This window comes from Abramis brama, assembly GCF_963993115.1.
Source record: "Abramis brama genome assembly, chromosome: 24".
Taxonomy (NCBI): domain Eukaryota; kingdom Metazoa; phylum Chordata; class Actinopteri; order Cypriniformes; family Leuciscidae; genus Abramis; species Abramis brama.
This window is the reverse complement of record NC_139986.1, coordinates 15,843,407-15,866,302: the sequence shown is the minus strand read 5'-3', so window position 1 is coordinate 15,866,302 and position 22,896 is coordinate 15,843,407. Positions and strand designations below refer to the sequence as shown.

The 22,896-nt window shown below is 39.9% G+C and overlaps 1 protein-coding gene across 1 annotated transcript in view; it reads left to right on the top strand.

Annotated features, from left to right (window-relative positions):
* cntnap2a (contactin associated protein 2a) overlaps positions 1-22,896 on the top strand; it is a 401,654-nt gene that overhangs the window by 228,271 nt on the left and 150,487 nt on the right. The window contains exons 10-13 of the mRNA XM_084103264.1: positions 4,872-5,034; positions 18,028-18,134; positions 19,635-19,754; positions 20,882-21,082. Of these exons, the coding sequence (XP_083959390.1) occupies positions 4,872-5,034; positions 18,028-18,134; positions 19,635-19,754; positions 20,882-21,082 (591 nt within the window). The remainder of the gene's footprint in view (positions 1-4,871; positions 5,035-18,027; positions 18,135-19,634; positions 19,755-20,881; positions 21,083-22,896) is intronic.

The window sequence follows — 22,896 nt, the reverse complement described above, 5'->3', positions numbered from 1 at the left end:
CATTACAGTGATAGACAGACTGGCCTGATGCACATCGGTTTTCCATAACTACTGGATTTCCCTGCCACAGAATCTGTGTTTGTTTCAGACAAGTATTTGGAGAGCTGTGATATGCATGCACAAAACATTATAAGGTCCAAATCCAATACATGAGATACATAAATATAATGTTCTGTAGAGTACAGATATGCTGTGGGGCTAAGGGAGGGTATAAAGGGACCTTTTGATTTTGTCTTTCAAAAATATCATGGCACTTTTATAAACACCAGCACTATGTTGCTATGCACAACAAAAGTTTGATCCATTCTGACAAAATATCACATTTAAGTTTTTACATTTTGTAAAAAATAAATACAAAAAAAAGTACATTTTTTTTATTTGCATTTTAAACAAAATGCATTTTTATGATTTTCAGATCAATACATTTCTACATGAACTGTGCTTATTTTAGTATACTTGTATACTAATATAGAATGTATTATTGTTTAACATTTACATTTATATACATTTATTTAAAATAATTTTTTTTTTTTTTTTTTCTGTGTGATTTCAGTTTCTAGGGTTTGTTTTAAGGTAAAGTTTTTCATTTAAAATTTTAATTTTATTTCAGTTAACAAAAATTTTAACCATTCCGCTGAACTGTTAAATAGTTCATATTGGTTGTGATATATAAACAAATTGCCTTGCCTAAAAGTTAGCATTTAAGGAAAAATCCCCCTTGTTGTTGGGCGAAAGACAAATGAAGCACACACAAAATCATTTATCACCCTCATGTCATTCCAAACCTGTATGACTTTCCTTTTTTCTGTTGAACTTAACTGAAGACATTTAGAAAAATCACCTTTTTTTTTGGTCCATAATAATGAAAGTCAATGGGGTCCAGTTTTGTTTTGCCCAAGATGCTCATCTGCGAACAAAACATAATTAGTTTTAGCACGTTTGATCATTTAAGACCTGATGGAATATTCTAGCAAACAGAAAAACTCCCATCAGTCCCCAATGTCTCCAAAACACCGTCTCGCATGCATTTAGCTGTCTGCAGTGGAACCAGGAGAATAGATCTTTGTTTTTCCAAGAAAGGGACTGCTTGTCTCCCGACATCCTCTCTGGTTAGATGTAGTCTCCCAAACCTATTTTACAGAGGATGATTCTGCACATTTGTGGCAGACCTCACCGAACTAATGACTGTCTGATGGGAGATGGCAGTAGATTGGATTTTGTAATAAAGAAGACATTAAATAGAAGGACCGTAGAGTTCTTCTGCTTCAGATTAGGACTTTGAAATACCCATCAACCTGTAGGAGGTCAGCTTTTGTTTTGATAACTTTGTAATAGAGTGGAGTAGAGAAAATGGGCTCTCAAATGTTTCTTTGAAACAGTATATGGCTTGTAGTGGAGTTTTTATTTGCTGTTACTAACTTGTTTGGCTATTATTTTTATTACACTGACTCAAAAAGATTTTTGCATTTCAGTTTTATAGAAAAAAAATCTATCAAATTGAATTGAGTAATTTGATTTTGAGTCATTTTAATGGTTTGCAGTACTATTCAAAAGTTTGGGGTCAGTAACATTTTTTTTTATTTTTGAAGAAGTCTCTTATGCTAATCAAGACTAATCAAGCATTTGTTTGATCAAAAATCCAGTAATATTGTTAAATGTTATTACAATTTAAAATAACTGTTTCTATTTTAATATGTTTTAAAATGTAATTTATTCCTGTTATGGCAAAGCTGAATTTTCAGCATCATTACTCCAGTCTTCAGTGTCACATTATCCTTCAGAAATCATTTCAATGATTTGTTGCTCAAACATTTCTGTTTATTATCAATGTTGAAAACAGTTATGCTGATTAATATTTTTGTGGAAATTGTGATAAAAAAAATTCAGGATTTTTTTGATGAATAGAAAGTTTAGAAGGACGGCATTTATTTGAAATGTGAATTTTTCTTTATTTTTTTAATTATTTGTAACATTATACAAGTCTTTACTGTCACTTTTGATCAATTTAATTCACCCTTGCAGAATAAAAATATTACTGACCTCAGAATTTTGAATGGTCTAGTGTACATAATATGAATTGAAAATAAATGAAAAGTATTTAAAATAAATAAATTAAAGTTATGAACTTAAACTTGAATGTAACATGTTACTTTCTAAGTTCAGTAAATGGCAACATAAATCCATTTGACATTTACCGAACTAATTTATACTTGGTAAAGTTAAGTAAATCTAATTTACTTTTCTTGTCTTTTCTTGTCTCCTTTAGACCAACAATCTTTGATAAAGGCACATACGTTGTGATGTTTGCAGAGGTGGTATACAACTGAACACTGGGTTATTCACTGGCTCATTTCAAATAATTTTATGTTAATTTAGATTTGGACTTAGATTTTGGACAGATTGACCCGTTCAGGCCAGTTTATGGACCTGTTAAGAATATTATATTTTTCACCTTAATTACCTTGTTTCCCCTCACTTTTACTTTGTTTTGGGCCTCATTGAGAACACAGTGAGCTCAAGAAAGCCCTCTGAGACACCCTGATTCATGTCACATTAGGAAAAATGACTGCTTTACACACCATTTGAACTCATATTCTGTAGTATCTGATTTTGATGGTCCCCTTTAGACATTCCGTTGACTATAAGTAACGTTGAACCTCCATGTCAACTAACTCCTTTTAGAGTATTAGTAGACTGTCTGCTTAATATCTGCTAACACTTTATTGTGATGATCCCCCAACAGACATTCTACTGACTATAAGTAACTTTACATGTACATGTACATGTCAAACCATAAACCTACCAGTCAAAAACTCAACTAATACTCTAATTAAGAGTTAGTTGACATACTGTAGGCGCTATATTACTTATAGTCAACAGAATGTCTTAAGGGGGCCATCAAAATAAAGTTTAACCAATGTTGGATACACCTTAACATAATTATAGACTATCCATAGCAGAATAAACAAAAACAGTTAACATCTGAACTCGGCTTATTGATGAGGATAAAAATTTACAGCATGGGCTTCCCACAGGAATCCTCCATATTCCATTTGCCAGTCATGAATAATACATGGAGCCCATAGACACTCATTAATCTTACAGTAGTTATTCTCCAATCTCTGCAAAATCATCAGCAGCACGTAAACACAGTCATGCAGAAGCTACTCAGAAACCCCGTCAGGAGTGTGAGTTGTGGGCCTCAGTCGTAATTTAGAGTGTTATCTTGTCAGAAATGTGACTCTCCTCAATTAATTACGACAGCAGAATGGGACAAAAGCAGTCACCGGGAAGTCGCATCCAAGCGTGGGTGACGAAAGCCTGCCTTTTCCCACGTCCCTTGTTGATCACGGCTCCTGGCGGCCTCCCAGATCCCCACAAATCCCAGCAATCATTGAGATGCCACTGCAGCCCTGCCTTAATTTGTCAGCAGATGCTTGTTTTTCTCGATTTTCCTCTGTAGTGAGTCACATTTCCCTCAGTGTGTCTTCCAATAGCCCATCTTCCTCATTCTCCTCTGTTGACTGCTCAGGCATATAGACTCCTGGACAGGTGCAAGAAGCAGACAAGACAGATGGCCCAGCAAACTTGAGGAACTTTGTTGTTGTTTTTTTTTTCTTTTCCTTTCTTCTTTTCTTTTTTTAAGCAAGTGCCTTGCAAACACTGATGCATCCAGATGCTCTCATTTGTAGATTAATGTCAGGGGGACGTAAGGTGAATCTCAATAGACCTTTCTGTGATCGGCATAATGGAAAGCTTTGTTTACCTCTAACACAAGTGTAACCAACCCTGTGGATCTGCCAAATCTTTGGGGTCTAGGTTGCGCATTTTCTCCTAGGAATGTCAGCGGTCCATATGGAGAAATCTGTCTAATCTGGGTTTGTTCAGTGTTTCTAGGTATTTTTATCTCATTAGTAGATAAGTTGGCTGATTGTTTGCGATGTACATGACCTTTTTTGGTGTCAAAGCTATCACTTGGTTAATGAAGTTAGGTTGATAGGTTTTTCCCCAGTTAATGGTCCTTATGTTCAGCTTTTGCATGCATGACATTAGATTACCTTTCACACATATGACGTTAGATCACACTCACTGACTTTATTTTTGTGTTAAATTTAGTTTGACCTTTTTTATCCAGAGAAATATAGTACACAGATCTCAGTCCTACAGTATGAGGTTAAGTGTCTCACTTGAGGGCAAAATAGTTCTTGCAGAAACTCTCCAACTATAATTAAAGCATGATTCAGACATTTTTTGAAATGTTGAGTTACGGGTAATAACATAGTTCATTAAATAACAGACTTACTTGGGCAGGATTGGGATCTCTGGATGCATGCAATGCGCAAGCCTTTGAAATTAGATTTTCTGTAATGTATTTTTAACATTATGTGTACAGTTAATTAGGGCTACACAATATATCATCACCATATTTGTTATTGGCCACAAATTTATAGATTGAAGTTTCTTTTGAACTTTCTATTAATCAAAGAATCCTGAAAAAAAAAATGATCACAGTTTCCACAAAAATATTAAGCAGCACAACTGTTTTCAGCATTGATGATAATAAGAGATATTTCTTGAGCACCAAATCAGGATATTAGAATGATTTCTGAAGAATCATGTGACCCTAAAGACTGGAGTAATGATGCTGAAAATTCAGCTTTGCATCACAGGAATAAATGACATTTTAAAATATAGAAATAGAAAACTTCTTTCAAAAACATTACAAAATATTACTGACCCCAAATGGTAGTGTATGCAAAATGGAAATTCAAGTTAACAAATTGTTAATATATATCAGTCATATTACATCTGCTATTATAGTCATAACATATATTTTTTCAACATCTTTGCCATGTGTTTTGTTTGTTTAGGTTATTTTTTAAGAACCAGAGCATCTCCCCTCCAGCGCTCGTTCCAGGGTTGTATGCAGCTCATTCAGGTGGACGATCAGCTGGCTGACTTAACCGCAGTGGAACAGGGAAAGATGGGAGCCTTCGAGAACGTCAGCCTCGACATGTGTGCCATCATTGACAGGTCAGAGCCAACCCTTCTTCCCTTGCCCTGCCTTTCAACAAACACTGGCTGAGACCGTGATTATCAGGTGCAGCAGACTGAGACTGTGGCTTTATCCCCACTGGCAGCATTAGCCCTAGGGGCAGGATCTGTCGCTTTCTGCCTGCTCTCCCTGGAGTTGACCTTCTTCATTCCTTGACTTCAATGGCAAATGAGGAGTTTAATCAGCATGCAGATGCTGTGCGAGAAGAGGAGACCCGCTTGGTTGTTATCTTTAGATTGATTTTACATACTTTCACTCTCCAAGGCTTAGCGTTTTTGTTCGGTTGCCACATTGTTGTGAATACATCAGAGGCAAATCCTGGTAATTGAGCTTTATTGATAATGTAAAACAAAGCGTGAGGAACAAGAAACCATTGTAGCTGGTGTTTTTGCCACCTTTTTTACAAGTACTGGATATTATGTAACCTGTGTAGTAGGTAAGTAGGCATATTTGGATACAGCACTATTAACTTAACAAAGAACATCAACAAAACTTCAAAACAAAAGCTGTACAAAGACTAAAATAAAAGGCATACAGTATGAACACAAAACCCACCCATTACAAGGTTACAACAAAATGAGCAAAGTAATTGAAAAACTTGAAGAAAAAAACAAAAACAGAAAAGCAATATTTTTGAAAGCCCTGCATTTCAAGATATACATGTTGACTGTCCCGTTTGTATCTTTAATGTTTTCATGAAATAACATCTCATCATCCAGACAGGAGGATTTCTAAACAGATGTGAGGGCTAATGTATTCATCCATTGTGCAAGAAAACAGTAATTTGCCTTCAAATTACAGATAATTAAGGGTCAAGCAGCTTGCTTTTAATCACAACTAATCAGATTTGTCTTTATGGTAATTTAACATCAACCTGACCCTTCAATTACTGCATCATCTGTTTGTTAGTTATATAATTCCATTTTTTGTTGTTTTTTCATAAGCACAATTGCACATCTGGAGGTAAATCTGATGTTGGCATGGTATTTTTTCTTGTATCTTGTTTGATGGCAATTACATTCTATAGAGATGAAGGAAGCATAACTGGAGACTTCCATAGGAAAAAAAATCCTTTACTGCAATATCTTTGTCACAGGGTCAATGCAGGCGATCAGACGAAGACAGGAGAAGAAGGTTCCAAACAACAATAATGTTAATAATTCTATTCCCAAAGGCAGGCAGACAGATAGATAGCTAGCAAACACGAATTACATAACTGTGACCGGACCAGTGCAGGGAACAACTTAAGTACTAAACACAAACAATGATAATTAAACACAGCTGACACATATGAACTAATAATGACGGTAACCAAGGAGACAGATGAGTGGCGGACACGTAACAAATAAAAACAAACTGAAAACAAACCTGAAAGTCCATGAAAACAGAAACTAACAGAACATAACGGAGTGGGTCCTATTCACTAAACAGTTTTCACCACTTTTAAAGCAAAAACCAGAGTCTTATTCACTAACCGGCCTCACTTTAACCAGTGATTCCAATTTCAATACCACAGCTAAAACTACAATCTAACTAATCTAAATTTCAAAGAGTACATTTTAAAGGGGTCATGAACTGCATTGTTTTATCGTTTCAAAATGTTTCCTGGTGTGCACTTATAATGTTAGTATGATTTTTACATCAAAAATTGTCTTAATTTAGAAATAAAAGGCATTTTTCCAAGCCTGATTTTAGCCCTATGATTGAAACGCTCTGTTTAAAGGGGCGTGTCTGCTGTGGGACTTTAGTGTAAACGTCCACTGCTGTGATTGGCTGACATCTTTGCATATGAAATAGCTAAGTATTACATGTGGAACTCTCTCGAAAACCTTTAGCAAGTTTTTACTATTACAGCTCTCAAGGTTAACTAATCGTGAAAATTAGTTCTGTCTGCAAATCCAGCCTCGATCTTTGTCATGGTTATAAAAGAATCCGTGGTGAAATGAAGCGAAAAAACGCAGAATGTCTTACCCACGTGAGCTGGAACTTCATTAAAGATAAAGTTCAACCACACATTCCAAAAAAATTGGAATCCGAAGGAAGCTTATGCAGCGACTGTGTTCTTCCACAACCAGGCACTGCACAATTTTTTATAATCTTCAGCAGCATTTTTATTGCTTGGTAGCTCGATCCAGTTTAGCGCCACGTAGGCCTATGCAATTTAACCTATTACATGTCAAGCGTGAATCGGTGGGCGAAGGCTACAAAATTAGGCATTGGTCTTCTTCTGTTGAGATGGCGTTTCGCTGCTCTCTATCATCACAGATCTGCCAATTCGCAGATCCCTCGTTTGATGAGCCAGCTGTCAATTAAAGCTTTTTTTTTACTAACAAGGAAGTTTTCAGCTCCGAAACTTACAGGATATTCTTAAGCTCAAGGAAAAGTTGATTTCTCAATCCATGACCCCTTTGAAGTAAACAGTTATTAATAAAAAAAGAACCAATATACTGATTCAAATGCATTGTCTTTCTCTACTGTTTACGTTCACTTAAGCCATAACCGACTATGTTTACTAGGATACTCGCCAAGGCAGGCATTTTGAGATAAATATGTGTGAATTTGTCCGTTTAAGCGCAAGGAGATGTGAAAGAGAATTCATTTTATTATTTGCAAGGTGCGCTTTGGATTTGCACACACAAAACTTGCCACACAGCCTGGCGAGTTCTCTTTCGCATCTTCTTGCACTTGAATGCTTAAATTGGCAAGGCTTGAAAACGCATGCAATTGATAAACTTTCATGACCATGCAGCACTGGCAAGATCGGGACAGTGACAGTTCAACTGTCCAGAACTTCTTTCACACTGAAAGGCGCACATGCATCCAGTCAAATACATCTGTCTAGCGCATGTTTACATAGAAAAACAATGGAAAAGCAAAAATGTGTCCTGACTGCCATTTCAAGTGTCTGTAGTATTTCGTAATATTTCAATTAAGTATGTCATATGATCACGGTAGTCTGCAGCGTCCTCTGTAACTTAGCACTCAGAATCTTCCTGCAAGATTGGCAAATGCCAGCACACTCTCATGGCAATTCGTATCTCTTTTACATTTTGGACAATTTGTGACTGATTCGTACGCCCCTAGTTAGGATTATGGGTGGACCTTCATACATACTTTATTTATAAAAATCATACATTTCCACATCGAATCACATCATACAAATTCATATGGAATCGCCACCTTGTAAAATGATTGCTCTTCTCATTAGATAGGTCTGGAATTGCGCTAATGTGCATAAAAAATCTCAGGTTAAACTGCACTTGACTTGACATTAATGGCCTCCCACGTAAGTGCAAAGAATTGCTAATTAATAAGAATAACTATTTGCTTGCTTTGTGTTTATTTGCTCATTTATTAAAAGAAAAACAATTCTAGGTCATTTATATTGCTCCTTAGTGATAAAGAGCCACATATGGAGGCATTGTTTACATTCCATTAGATTCCTTACAGCTCAGTTAGAAGCTTAAACCCCACTTTAATTGTGTGTAAAGATGCATTGTTCTTTAATGCGTCTCATTAGCCTTATAGCTCAGGGCTGAGTACATTCTCAACATGATTTAAAGACAAGATCAGTTCATTCTGCACGTCTTTTTGCCATTTAAATTCGCATCCATCGCCCTGACAATATTCAGATGATGTTTCAGGTGAAACAGTCTTTACTGCGGTGTTTATTTATGTTTTTGAGATTATGGTTTCTACTGCAATACATTTAGTTGTAAGTCCCTTCAGGGGAAAATCTTTTCCTGTATTAGATCAGGCTAGATACCGACTCCAAATGGAGTGAACTGTAATAATAGAGGAGGCAAGAGACTGTTGAACGTTTTCCCTGTGTGTTTTTCTGTCAGCGTAATGATGCTTCCCTGGCAAAGCTCCACAGTGCCAGCACAGTGAGGAGCAAACTCATTATGTGGGATCGAAAGGGGGGCCACCCGCTCACTACACCATTGATTTTATGTTCGCTTTCATCAGGCCAGGTGATGCACTATCAATCTCCTTTACCAAACGTGTCCCTGTGTTTGACATGTAAAAGAATATTCCATATCCTCCCACCAGGAAGACACTAAAAAACACGACCTTGCAGTTAGATATAGCTCAAATCACATCCTCTCCTTCTGCGGGAGATTTTTTTTCTCACCCCTACAGTATTTCACACACATCAATTTCTCTCACATCAAGCTATTTCACGCATAAGCTGTTCTACCGAACTTCTAGAGGCCTTCTTAGAATGTGACTCATTCTAAATATCTGTGCAAAACGTTTGACGTAATGGCGTGTCGAGTCGGGGGTCTGAAAGGGTGAGATGGGAAGAGAGGGGTCTAATCTGCGCCCCTCTCTGAGGAGATGCTGATTGGTGTCTCACACCAACAAGTCTAATCTGACAAAGGCACTTTAAGCCACGTGCTTTCGCTGTTCATAATGGTTGCATTAGAAAACTGTCACTTTCCATTACAAAAGCACAGCTAGGGATGTAAACAGCCAGGAAAAACGATGCTCCGGTCTCCAGGTTTGGGGAAGCTTCTTTGAAACTGTAATTTGTTATGGTAGTTGAACTGCAGTCAAGGTACTCTTTTGAAAAAGGAGCCAAATTATAGTTCACCCAAAAATGAAAATTCTTTCAGATTTCAACTCAATCTTATGTCGTTCCAAAACCCGTAAGACTTTCATTCATGTTCAAAACATAAATGAAGATATTTTGGTCACACACTAGTGAGAATTGGACCCTAAAGTGTGACCAAAATATCTTAATTTGTGTTTTGAACATGAATGAAAGTCTTACGGGTTTTGGAACGACATACATTATTACTTTATATGATGAACAGATTTAATTTAGGCAACGGAAGTTCAACTGAACTTAAGCTACTTAAGGGTGCACTATTTTTCAATATGTAACTATCCAATATTAAAATTTGTAATTTAATCAGAGTTGGTTTTTTTTGTTTGTTTTTTTTTTTTTTTTTTTAAAGAGAGATTTCAAAAGAATCTTAATTAGAGTGACTGCATTAAACTTGAATGGATACATTTATACTAAATACAACTTTAGGGTAGATCCAAAAATGAGGGTGTGTTTTAATATTTAATCCAAAAATGTAGAGATGAAAAGCAACTTTTAACTGAATATAAATAATATGATATTAATATTTTACTTTCATTTTTTGTTTAAAAAATCTAAGTTTCCCAGTGATGCATGTGAGACAGGAATGTTTAGAATGAATCAGTTTACTAGAATGAATCAGACTTCTGCTCTTGCAAAAGAGATTGAATGTGTATGAAATGATTCACTCAAATTAATCAAATGTCCCAGTGATGCATGTGAGTGATGAATGTTTAGAATGAATCAGACTTTCCACTGTTGTATAAGAGAGTGAATGTTTATGAAACTATTCACTCAAATGAATCAAGTTTCCCAGTTATGCATGTGAGAGAGGAATAGAGGAAGAGAGTGAATGTTTATGAAATTATTCACTCAAATGAATAAAATGTATCAGTGATGCATGCTAAAGATGAATGTTTAGAATGAATCTGTTTACTAGAATGAATCAGACTTTCCACTTTTGCATAAGAGAGTGAATGTTTATGAAATGATTCACTCAAATGAATCAAATTTCCGAATGGCACACGCGAGAGAGGAATGTTTGGGATTAATCATTTACTAGAATAAATCATGCTTTTCAATATTACATAAAAGAAAAATGTATAGGGTAAACTGGTTCAGTAGAATAGTTTTTCTTTCGTCAATAAGACATTTCCTAAACACAAACATGCACACATTTACTTTTGCACTCTTTATCTTTCCTTGGGAAATTGTGATGGAAATCTGTGGGAAGCTAAGTGACCATGAAACAGGAAATGCTTGTTCAGGCTCACTGCTCTGCATTCTCCAGCTCTCTGCTTGGAAAGGAACAATAGTAAAATGTTTGTAACTTTCTGTTTCGTGAGAGCTCAGCTATTACCAAGGCTCTTTTCGAATCTATTACCAAGAAGCTTTTACCAAGGTCGTATCTCCCAGTGACAGTACCTGTCGACTCAGACTTAATTTTTATTATTGGACTGAGTCATCAGTGGCCACAAATTTCCAGGGACTGTTCGGTGGCAGGAGTTTGATTAATGAACAGCGTAAACTCTATCTGTACCTTTCTCCTCTAGGCACAGATGGCCAATGAGGTAACCTAATTAATCGACACATGTCATCCTATACAAAAACTACAGTTTGGCAGCATAGTACGACAATAACTGTGTTGAAGAACTTGTCAGACTTAAGGTTCATTGTCAGTGGCATTGTCACAGCTCTTCCTATGAGACATCAGCCTAATGAGTATTAGCTCCAAGGGGATTGTTCATTTCATTTCATTTCATACCGCATTTTGCCGTGTTAATGGATTTGACGTGCATTTGGCAGGACTGTATGAGGAGCTGCGGAAGTGGACAGCTAGTGTTCAGCATCATTTTTTGCACAGAATGAGCGCCACATCACCAGATTTCAGTTTTGATCCTTGGCCAATTAAAAACACCTCTGAAGATGACTGTTTCTTAATTAAGTTCAGGAGAAAGTCAGTGAAGCCGTTAATTGATTTAACTTTAGCTTTAATTACGATTTTAGTTGAGACTATAAGATAAAAGATGCTGGCAAATCTGCACGGCTTTAAAACAACTTTGTGTGTGTGCGATTGCCATGTGGAAATTACATACTCTTTACTGTTGATGAGATGCTAAGAGATAGTCTCTTGTTGTTGTTGTTGTTGTTGTTGTTGTTGTTGTTTTTTTGACAGCATTTAATGCTGTCGACATAAAATTAGTCTTGGTGAAATTTGTAGTATATAATTTCTTTATATTCTGATATTATAAATATATGTCGGATCTCTGTAATTTCTTTATTTTAATGTTTAAATTTCTCTCAATTTGATCTGTTTCACAGTTTTGTACCTTACCAGTTACCACAGCGTTGTTATTGTAAATTTCTTAAAAATATTAAAAAAAATGTTTTCATTAATTGAATTAAAGTTAGGAATATAAAAAAAGAGCAAAATAAAATCACTAAAACATAAACTACAATTTAAATTAAAAAATATAAAAAATAAAAGCTAATTCAAACTATTAATAACTATTAATGTATATTATACAAATAATAATAAAATAGTACTGCTGTGCAGGACCATGGATGGTAACGCTCCGGTTACGACTGTAACCTCGGTTCCCTGAAGAGGGAACGAGCGTTGCGTCGAGTTTGACGCTATGGGAACGCTTTGCGTGATGACGTCTTGAAGCACATGTAAAATCAGTCCAATGGTGTAGCGGGACGTCAGAGGCGGGTGACGTCACGTACCAGGAAGCTATAAAAGCCGGCCTGAAGCAGGAAACAACAGCTTAGTAAAGTCTGAAGTCGTGCTGACAGGCATGAAGGAGATATGGCAAGGTGACGCAACGCTCGTTCCCTCTTCAGGGAACCGAGGTTACAGTCGTAACCGGAGCGTTCCCTTTCAAGGGAACTCGCGTTGCGTCGAGTTTGACGCTATGGGAACGTCTATACCAACGCCTCCATAGCTACAAAAGTCTGTCCTGTGTGAAATCATGAAGAGCAGCACTAGGATGACAAAACATGAGACCCTGGAGCAGAGTCTAGATCCAGAGAGTAGAACCTGACGAAAGTGTGCGGTGAGGACCAGCCTGCCGCATCACAGACATCCTGTAGAGAAACTCCTGAAATAAGGGCCTTAGAGGCCGCCATACTCCTTGTAGAGTGTGACCGGACAGCCAAAGGAGAAGGCTGCCCAGCCGCCTCATAAGCAAGTGAGATAGCCTCGACCACCCACTTGCTCATTCTTTGCTTAGACACCGGCCCTCCCTTGTTAGGGGAGCCAAAGCAAACAAACAACTGATCACTTCTGCGCCACAGGGCAGCTCTGTGGACGTAGGCGTCTAACGCCCGAACTGGGCAAAGCAAATTATTAGCCTCCTGGTCCGCATTCTGGAAGGGAGGAGGACAGAAGGCCTGCAGAATAATAGGTCTGGCCACATTAGTGGGGACCTTGGGGACATAACCCGGTCTGGGATGGAGAAAAGCTTTCACCATGCCCGGAGCAAACTCTAAGCAGGAAGGAGCAACCGACAATGCTTGAATATCCCCAATTCTCTTAAGAGAAGAAATGGCAAGAAGGAAAATAGCTTTCAAAGTCAGAAACTTTTCCGAAACCTCCTCAATGGGCTCAAAGGGGGCCAGGGACAGGCCTTGTAGAGCAATGGACAAGTCCCATGGCGGCACCCTAGAGCGGACTGCAGGCCTCAGCCTCCAAGTGCCACGAAGGAAACGAGATACCAGAGGGTCCTTCCCCACAGACATTCCACCCAAAGGAATGTGGTAAGCACCTATGGCCGCCACATAGACCTTTAAAGTGGACGGGGTCAGACCTGCAGTGAACCGGTCCTGCAGGAACTCCAGCACTGTACCAATTGGGCAGTGGACTGGGTCCAGCCGACGGTCACTACACCAAGAAGTGAATACTCTCCACTTCAGGGCATAAAGTTTCCTCGTGGAGGGAGCTCTGGACTGCAGAATGGTCTCAACAACCTCAGTTGAGAGACCTGACTCTATGAGCTGGGCCCCCTCAGAGGCCAAGCCCACAGGTTCCACAGTTCTGGGCGGGGGTGAAGTATTGAACCCCCTGCTTGGGACAGAAGGTCCCTCCTGACAGGTAGCTCCAGAGGAGGCCCGTCGAGGAGGGACACAAGGTCGGGAAACCATACTCTGCCCGGCCAGCGCGGGGCTATAAGAAGCAGGCAAACCCGGTCCCTGCGAACCCTCTCCAGAACTCCCGGGAGCAGAGCAACTGGGGGAAAGGCGTACAGACGAAGCCTCGGCCACGCCTGTACCATAGCATCCAGTCCGAGAGGAGCTGGATGCGTGAGGGAGAACCAAAGTGGACAGTGAGACGTCTCTCGAGACGCAAACAGATCCACTTGTGCTTGGCCGTACTCCCTCCATATCAGCTCCACCACCTCGGGGTGGAGCCTCCATTCCCCGGGCCTCGGCCCCTGCCTCGACAGAGTGTCTGCTCCTATATTCTGAACCCCGGGGATGTAGGCTGCTCTGAGTGACAGCAACTTCCCCTGGGACCACAAGAGGATATGGCGTGCCAGATTTGATAATGGGCGCGAGCGCAAACCCCCTTGGTGGTTGATATAGGCGACTACCGACGTGTTGTCCGTATGCACTAACACATGGTGTCCCCTGAGGTCTGTGACAAAGCTCCTCAGAGCCCGGAAGACAGCTAACATCTCTAGGCGATTGATATGCCAGGAACGATGATGGTCTTCCCACAGACCTTGAGCTGAGCGACCCTCCAGGATCGCTCCCCAACCCGTGAGGGAAGCATCCGTCGTTAGCAGTCTGCGACGACAAGAAGCTCCCAACACTGGGCCCTGGGACAGGAACCAAGGTTTCTTCCACATAACCAAGGCACGTAGGCATCGCCGCGTGACCTTGATTGTGCGAAATGGGTTGCCCCTCGGGGAAAACCCCCTGGTCCTGAGCCACCACTGCAGGGGCCTCATGTGCAGCAGTCCAAAAGGTATCACGTTGGAAGCTGCTGCCATGAGACCCAACAGTCTCTGGAACTGTTTGACAGTGAGTAGCTGGCCTAGCTTTACACTTTTCACAGCTGCAAGGATGGACTCTATACGTGGCGGTGACAGGCGCGCCTGCATCGACACTGAGTCCCAAACCACGCCTAGGAAAGTGGTTCTCTGGAGTGGAGAAAGCACACTCTTCTTGGCGTTCAGCCGTAACCCCAGCTCTTTCATGTGGGCGAGAACAACATCTCGATGTTGAACCGCCAACTGATGCGACTGAGCTAAAATCAACCAATCGTCGATGTAGTTCAAGATGCGAATCCCCTGAAGGCGCAGAGGCGCCAGAGCTGCATCCATGCATTTCGTGAAAGTGCGGGGTGATAAAGCTAGGCCGAATGGAAGAACACGATATTGGTATGCTTTGCCCCCGAAAGCAAACCTCAGGAACTTCCAATGACAAGGACGGATGGAAACATGGAAATATGCGTCCTTGAGATCTATCGTGACAAACCAGTCCTCGGACCTGATCTGTGGCACGATCTGTCTCAATGTCAACATTTTGAACTTGAGCTGCATGACTGACTCGTTCAGAACTCGAAGATCCAAAATGGGACGCAATCCCCCGTCCTTTTTTGGAACTATGAAGTACCGGCTGTAAAACCCGGTTTCCCTGTCGGAGGGAGGTACATATTCTATGGCCCCTTTCTCTAACAGAGTGTTTACTTCCTGTTCCATAACCAGAACCTGCTCGGGGGCCACCACAGTGGGCAGAACCCCCATAAACCGAGGTGGGCGTTTCCCGAACTGAATCAGATACCCTTTTTCCACGGTCTGCAGGACCCAACGAGAAACATTTGACAGTAGCTTCCACGCTGTCAAAGATTCTACTAGAGGTACCAGCCTCTCGAGACTGGTTTCTGGATTTTGTTGTTGTTGAGCAGTCAATTCGACGCCCTGTAACGGCGCACCGGCAGGGAGCGACCGAACAGACTGCTCTAACACCCTCCTCGGAGGGGGCGGGCATCCCAAGGCCACTACGTTTCCGGGTGGTCCTTGAGATATGTGCTCGCCGGAGACCGCTGCGCCCTGTAACACCTGAGGCGGCAGGGTTGGCAGAACGGTCCCCTGAGGGTACCGAAGAGAGACGGGCACCGTAAAAAGAGGTGTTAACCGCTCTGCTTCGGGGGGGACTACCCTCATTAATCCTGAGCCCTCGGACGTCAGGATTTTTTCCCAGCAGCCTTCTTGGCGGTAATAACGGTCCGCAGATCCGTTCTACCCCTCGAAGACTGCTGGGTTTGAGCGCGCCCTCCGTGTCCCCGAGATTTTTGTGGGGGAGCACGAGAGGACACACTCTGTTTTTGAGTGGCACGGTGTTCAGCGCTCTTTTTAGAGGAGTGAGGCTGCTCCCGCTCAGCAGCCTCATAGAATGAACGGCGGGGGAGAAGCTTTTGCAATGCAGCTGCCTGTTTAGCAGCTTCCTGAGATTTAGCTACCGCACTGTTTACTGCATCACCAAATAAACCAACAGTGGAAACCGGAGCATCTAAGAGAACGTGCTTTTCTTTCTCTTTTATATCGCTCAGATTGAGCCACAGATGCCTCTCAGTGGCCACCAGGGCTGCCATAGACCGCCCGATTGATTTAGCGGTCTCCTTGGTGGCCCTGAGAGACAGATCTGTGGCTCTGCGAAGTTCAGCCACTGTGTCAGGACCAATTCCCCCGCCCTCCTCTAAATCCCCCAATAATTCTGCCTGATAGGCTTGCATAATAGACATCGTATGCAGACACGCTGCAGCTTGACCAGCGGCTGCATACGATTTATGAACCAGAGATGATGTGTATTTTACTGGCTTAGAGGGAAGTGAAGGAGCTTTCAGGGAAGATGCCGTTGCTGGAGAGAGATAGCTCGCAAGCGTCTCCTCCACCTTCGGCATCTCCCCATAACCATATTCTTTATATTTATGAATGGAAGAATAGTGGGATGTTTGTGGTGCATACACTCTGTATGAAACCGGTTTTCCCCACGATCTCGACACCTCGGTGTGGAGATCGGGAAAAAACGGAAGGCTTCTTCGCTGAGGCTGTGTACGAGATGGCAGGAAGCGTTCGTCGAGCTTGCTTTTCGAACGAACGTCCTGCCTATCCTCTGGCCACTCAATAGATAATCTGTGAACTGCTCTAGTGACAACATCGAGCAATTCCTCAAAAGCGTGAGACTGAGGTGGCGAATCCTCAGACTCAGCTTCAATACTAACAACGTCCAGCTCCTCAGAGCTGGACAATTGCAGTACTGGTGCCTCCACCGGGGGGGAAGAAACCGCAGCGCGTGCTTCCACACCCTGATGAGAGGCACTGGATCTATCAGAAGGATGCTGAGATAAGGCAGAGCCCGTCTCAACATCCACTGACAGATCCATCTGCGAACCCCAGGTCTGAGATCGACGCCGTGCCTCGGCAGCGGCGGGACCAAAGCCCTGGGGAACGTGGTCGGGATTGAACCGAGCCAAGCGGGATCGGAGCGTACGCAAAGGAAGCGCACAGCAATGCTCACAGTCACCACCCTCGAGTGCTGACTGGGCATGCTCCTCTCCCAAACAAACAACACAAAGAGTGTGTGTGTCACCTCCCGTTAAATAACGCGGGCAGGGATGGACACACACTCTAAACTGCTGCTTGCTCGCCATACTGAATAATATATATATATCAGACAACACCAAATAAGACAGACAGATTTCAACACAGAGCGCTACTGAAGACTCAGAAAGCTGTTGTTTCCTGCTTCAGGCCGGCTTTTATAGCTTCCTGGTACGTGACGTCACCCGCCTCTGACGTCCCGCTACACCATTGGACTGATTTTACATGTGCTTCAAGACGTCATCACGCAAAGCGTTCCCATAGCGTCAAACTCGACGCAACGCGAGTTCCCTTGAAAGGGAACTATTTTTTTCACCCTATAGAGTGTCCATTTGATTGTTTGTCTTTATCCCATTTGTCCATTTTTTTTTTTTCATCTGTGTATAGCAAATCAAGATAAACAAGTGTTAAAAGTGAATTAGTATATATTTAAGATTTTTGTACAAAAGCTGTTTTTACCGTTGTCACATTAAGACATTCATAAAGTAAATGACTCATTGTCATCCTCTTCAACCCTTTCTCTGTTTTCAACTGAGCTGGCAATCAGTAATGTGTTTCAATGAGTGCTCATATCAAATGTTATAAAAAAAACTGTTGGAAAACAATTGTTGGGAAGCGGATGGGAAGAGAACTTTAGACATTTTTGTCCCTTTAACTTGAAAATGCAGCAAAATGAGTTGCAATGATCAAAGATTGTAGTCTAGCATTTTACATTGGTCTGACATGCATTTAAATGTGTAATTGTGATCTGTACCTTTTCTTTTTTTCAGATGTATGCCAAACCACTGTGAACATGGAGGCCGATGCAGTCAGACCTGGGACGGCTTCACTTGCACCTGTGATGGGACGGGGTACACCGGAGCCACCTGTCACACATGTAAGAATGTGTGTTTAGGTGTATCTTTTTTATGGATATGTGTGCAACTGTGCGTATGTGTTTCCGGCTTATTGCTGGTTGTTTATTCTGATAGATGTCATGCTTTCTAAGAAATAAAGGGTTATGTTGTGTAAACCTCAGCATGTGAGCAGAACTTACAAAAATAGAACAAAGAATGACATTATATTTTCTGTGAAATAAAGCAAAAAGGAGAATGGGAAACACACAAGAGGAACATCATTCTGTTTAACTAACATCTAGAAGACCTTTCTGAGAAATGTCAAGGTTCGGTGTAACAGTATTTGCTTTCTCTGTATTTGCTTTTACCTGTGAATTAGATGTTAAATATGTTGATGGCTTCTTGTTTCCACTGCTTTTGTAGCAGCTGAAACACAAAATTAAAAAATGTTCAGTTTGTTACCAGGTTTAAATTATATTTTGAAATACCAACTGAAATGGAAGCACAGGAGACTTGAATCGGCATTGATTTCAGTTTGAGTTTGACGTTAGCATGTTGTTAAGCTAATGATGCGTTTTATTTATGCTGAAATATTTGCATTGATCATTTTTCGAGATTGAATGTAAGTGCAGTTCTCTCGCCACATCCATAATTGATCCATATTTGATTGATGTAATTTCCTTCTTTGTGATTAACATGTATGCTGCTGCTCTAGAATTTGGCCAAAACGAGGTTTCTTTCAAATGTAAGTCGCCTACCGTTCAGAATGACCTTCAGATACTGTATGGAGTGGCACCAACTACGACTCCTTCAAATGCTCACTTGGTTTTGAGACAGAGCTATTGATTCATATGAAACGTCTATTGTATTCTCTATGTAGTCTGTTTGGGATTAGTTCTGACAGAAATAGTTGACTGAAACTTCTTTAGGACCCCAGGGGTTAGATGGAGAGGAGAAGAGACTAGAAGTTACAAAGCTGCAATATGAAAGCTGCAATATGATGTTGAACCCTGTTGAGCTACTTCCCTCAAACCTCTCCGTATACAAAAAATAAAATAAAAGGTTGTATTGGTCAATAGTCAAGCTTGCAAAAAGTAGAAACATTTAATTTTTAAAACTACTCCATATATTGCACAGGGAAGCTGCTGTTTCTGTCATTCAATATTTATTAACTAAGTACTTTCTATTTAGCTCATGCTTTTCTTTCCAAGTTTGATTAGTGGGATAGTTACCTTGCGTTTGTTCTGGATGTACTATGGTGATATTGGCATAATGTGTGCAGAATTGGTATTTTAATTTCACACTTCATTCTAATTAGTTTTCCATCAGTAGTCCACATAGCCCAGTTTTGGCGAAAGTTAATATAAAAGGAAAATATTGTCTTATTTGCTAAAATGTTGTCTTATTTGCTTTAATTAAGATTTGGAGGTGAACCAATTAATGGTGATTATAATTATAATTAATGAAGTTAATAAAGAAATTCTAATAAAAATTTTAATAATATTTAATAAAGCTGTTTTGCTTTTATTTATTTATTCCAGCTGTATATGAGCAGTCTTGTGAGGCCTACAAGCATTTGGGAAGATCATCTGATGCCTACTGGATTGACCCTGATGGAAGCGGACCGTTAGGGCCTTTTAAAGTCATCTGCAACATGACAGGTAAAATGTGCAATATTTTATTTTTTAGTGGCTTACCATTGCACTATGAATCCAGGAAGCCCATTGGTTGCACTTGATTAATAAATCAAGCCTTTAGTGTTTATTATGTTTTCGAGAACCCCACTGTTCCCAAGCTTCTGAGTCAGGTTCCTAAAACACACTATCGCTTCCCAAGACAGTATTTTATTTCAACATCTCAACCCATTTGTTTCCAAGAATATATTTCATCAATCTATGTCCACATCATCCCACTGATCCAAAAATAAATAAATAAAACAAAATGGCACTCTTGCATGTAGGAACATCAGGACTTAAAATGTTATCATTTCAGGACAGGAACTCTAGTCATCTCAGAGCATTGGAAATCCCTGAGCGGACACGGTAGAGAGCTAAAATCATTCTGAAAAGAAAGTGTCTGTCAATTTCTGAAATCTATTATGTTCATTTAGCAGCCTTTGAAGTGTAAATCTTGTGATTCTTTAAGGTGGGAAGTAGAGATCATGGTTACAGTATAAGGTGGATTAAAAAAAATATAAACAACAAAATGTGTTTTTATTTAGATTTTTATTTTATTTTATTAAGACTCATTAAATAAAACTTGAATGGGTAGATTTTTAGCCATAAAAAAACTATTTACACTTGCGCACATGGATCCAGAATGTGTGAAATCAGTTTGTAATTAAGTATTTACTTGTTACTTTAATGAGAAAATCTCTTCTTGATTTAAAGAAAAACTTCAAGAAAAACTTCTTGAATTTAAAAAGTTAAGAAAAACATTTACTTTTTTCTTTAAAAAATGTGGAAACTTATCCACTCAAGTATATATTTTGAACTTTTTGTTGGACCAAATTTTGACACAATATTGAGGCATAATTATTTATTATGAATTATTACCAATGCAATGGTCTGAAAACCTATGGCAAACCTTTGACAAGACACATCTACTCAGACACATCAGATCAGTTTACTGCAGAAACAATTATAATTCCTTCGTCGTACTGTACAGCCTACCGAAGTTCAAGAGAAGTCAATTTGCAATAATATGTCAAGTCGTTCCAACCAAATCTCGCAGTATCTTTCCTGTGTCAGTTCACCTTTTTATGCCCATTACTGTATCCGTGTTTCAGAGGACAAGGTGTGGACGACTGTGGTGAATAACCTCCCAGCACAGACAGCAGTGACTGGCTCCAGCCGGGAGAGGCGGACGGTGTTACAGCTGAACTACAGTGCCTCTATGGAGCAGGTCACAGCGATAACCAACAGCGCTGAGCACTGCGAGCAGAACGTAGCCTACGCCTGCCGAATGTCACGCCTACTCAACACACCAGGTACACAGAGATGTCACTTGTCTGTGTGTGTGTGTGTGTGTGTGTGTGTGCGCGCTTGCAGAATATAGATTCTTATATGGACTTTTGGGGTGATAGAAGGTTATCTAAAACCTTAAATTAAAGAAAGTGTAATTTTATCTAACTGTAGTGATAGTTCTTGCTGTAACAAATGAGGCTCACGTGTCTTGATAACCGGGTAATCTGATGGTAGAATAGGAATGCATCCTTAATAGCCCCTCAGTGGCTGATGCCGTCGCACTCTTCACTGTTCTCAGTTTGAACCCACTTATTTTTGGCGGTTTTCCCAGTTGTTAAACTGCGAGAATAGTACAGAACCACCTCAGAATGTTGTTTTTTGTTATAATGGCTCGGTTTCAGGAGGATTATTATGGCATTTGCTCACAGTCTGTGAATTTGTGTGGGTTAACAGCTGGACTTAAAAACAAATTAGTGCTAAATGAAATGCAGAAATTGCTATAGAAATAGTTTAGTTCAGTCCTAAACACATTTTTGAAACATTTGTCCTGGTTAACGTGTGGGCGTGTAAGTTTCACTTGCTGATATTTCCATGTCACTTGCTAATTAGCCGTTTACGAAAATTTTAATTGATGAGCTGTTAATGGAGGCTGAAAAATTGGCAAAAGGATAAAGTGTAAGAAGTAAACTAAAATGGAATGAAAATGAGGCCTTTTTAATCTGTTCTCAAGTCAAACTCTTCGTGTATCTGGAAAAAAAAAGTAGGGCCGTCAATTTAATTTAGTACAATTCAGTATATGCTAATAAGAATATATTAAGCATATTTCAGTACAATCATTTAGCTAAGAAAGAAAGCTAATTAAGTATATAATTGTCACACGCATTCAGTTTATTTTAATCTTAGTTTTATTTTCATTACTTTAAAAAGCTTTTGAAGTTTGTTATTTTTAGTTACATGTGTTTCTTTGTTCAGTTTCCCGCCACTCTAACAGTTGTCATTGTAATTCATTTGATCTGCACAGGTGTTCATCATTATTTCTCTCATTTGCTTGGTTTTTTAAGTGGCTCCCTTTTCAGTGTTCTGTTGTCCGTTCTCGTCAATGCATCAGTTGTATTTCTTCATCAGTATTTGTTGGATTACCTTCTGAGTTTGTTAACCTAATCGTCATTCTCTGCTTCTACAACTATGAGTGACAGAAATAGCAAATATGTACAAGATTTGGGGTAAGATTTAATAAAAAAAATAAAGTAAATCATTTAATTAATAAATTAATAGTTTTACCATCACAGGAATAAATGACATTTTAAAAATGATCAAATAAATACAACCTTGGTGAGCATAAGAGACTTTTAAAAGCATTAAAAAATCGTACCGACCCCAAATCTTTGAGCGGTAGTGTATATACTGTATGACATATGCACATTATCCAGAATGCTGACCGCAGTTTTTCCTACTCTTTTCTCTCTCATATAGCGCTTCAGTCCTCCTTTTCTTCACCTCTGCAGCTTGTAATCATTCACCTTCTCTCTTATTTATTTGTACTTCCATGCTCTGCCAGTCTTTGCCACTCTCCCCTGGCACTCTCGCGACCCATTTTCTGATTACAGTCAGCAATAACAATTTGCAGCATGGCTGATGCTAATCTAATAATGAGCATGAAGCACAGTGAAGGCTGCTATACACATTCTTAATGCTAATCTGACTTTGGAAAAAGCCTCTGCCCTTATTGTAGACTCTGCCCTCTGGGGTTCTCTCGCACTACATGTTTGACTATATACTATCTATGTTAAATTAGCCATGAACAGAAAATCACTCTCAGTCCACTCTATCTGTACAT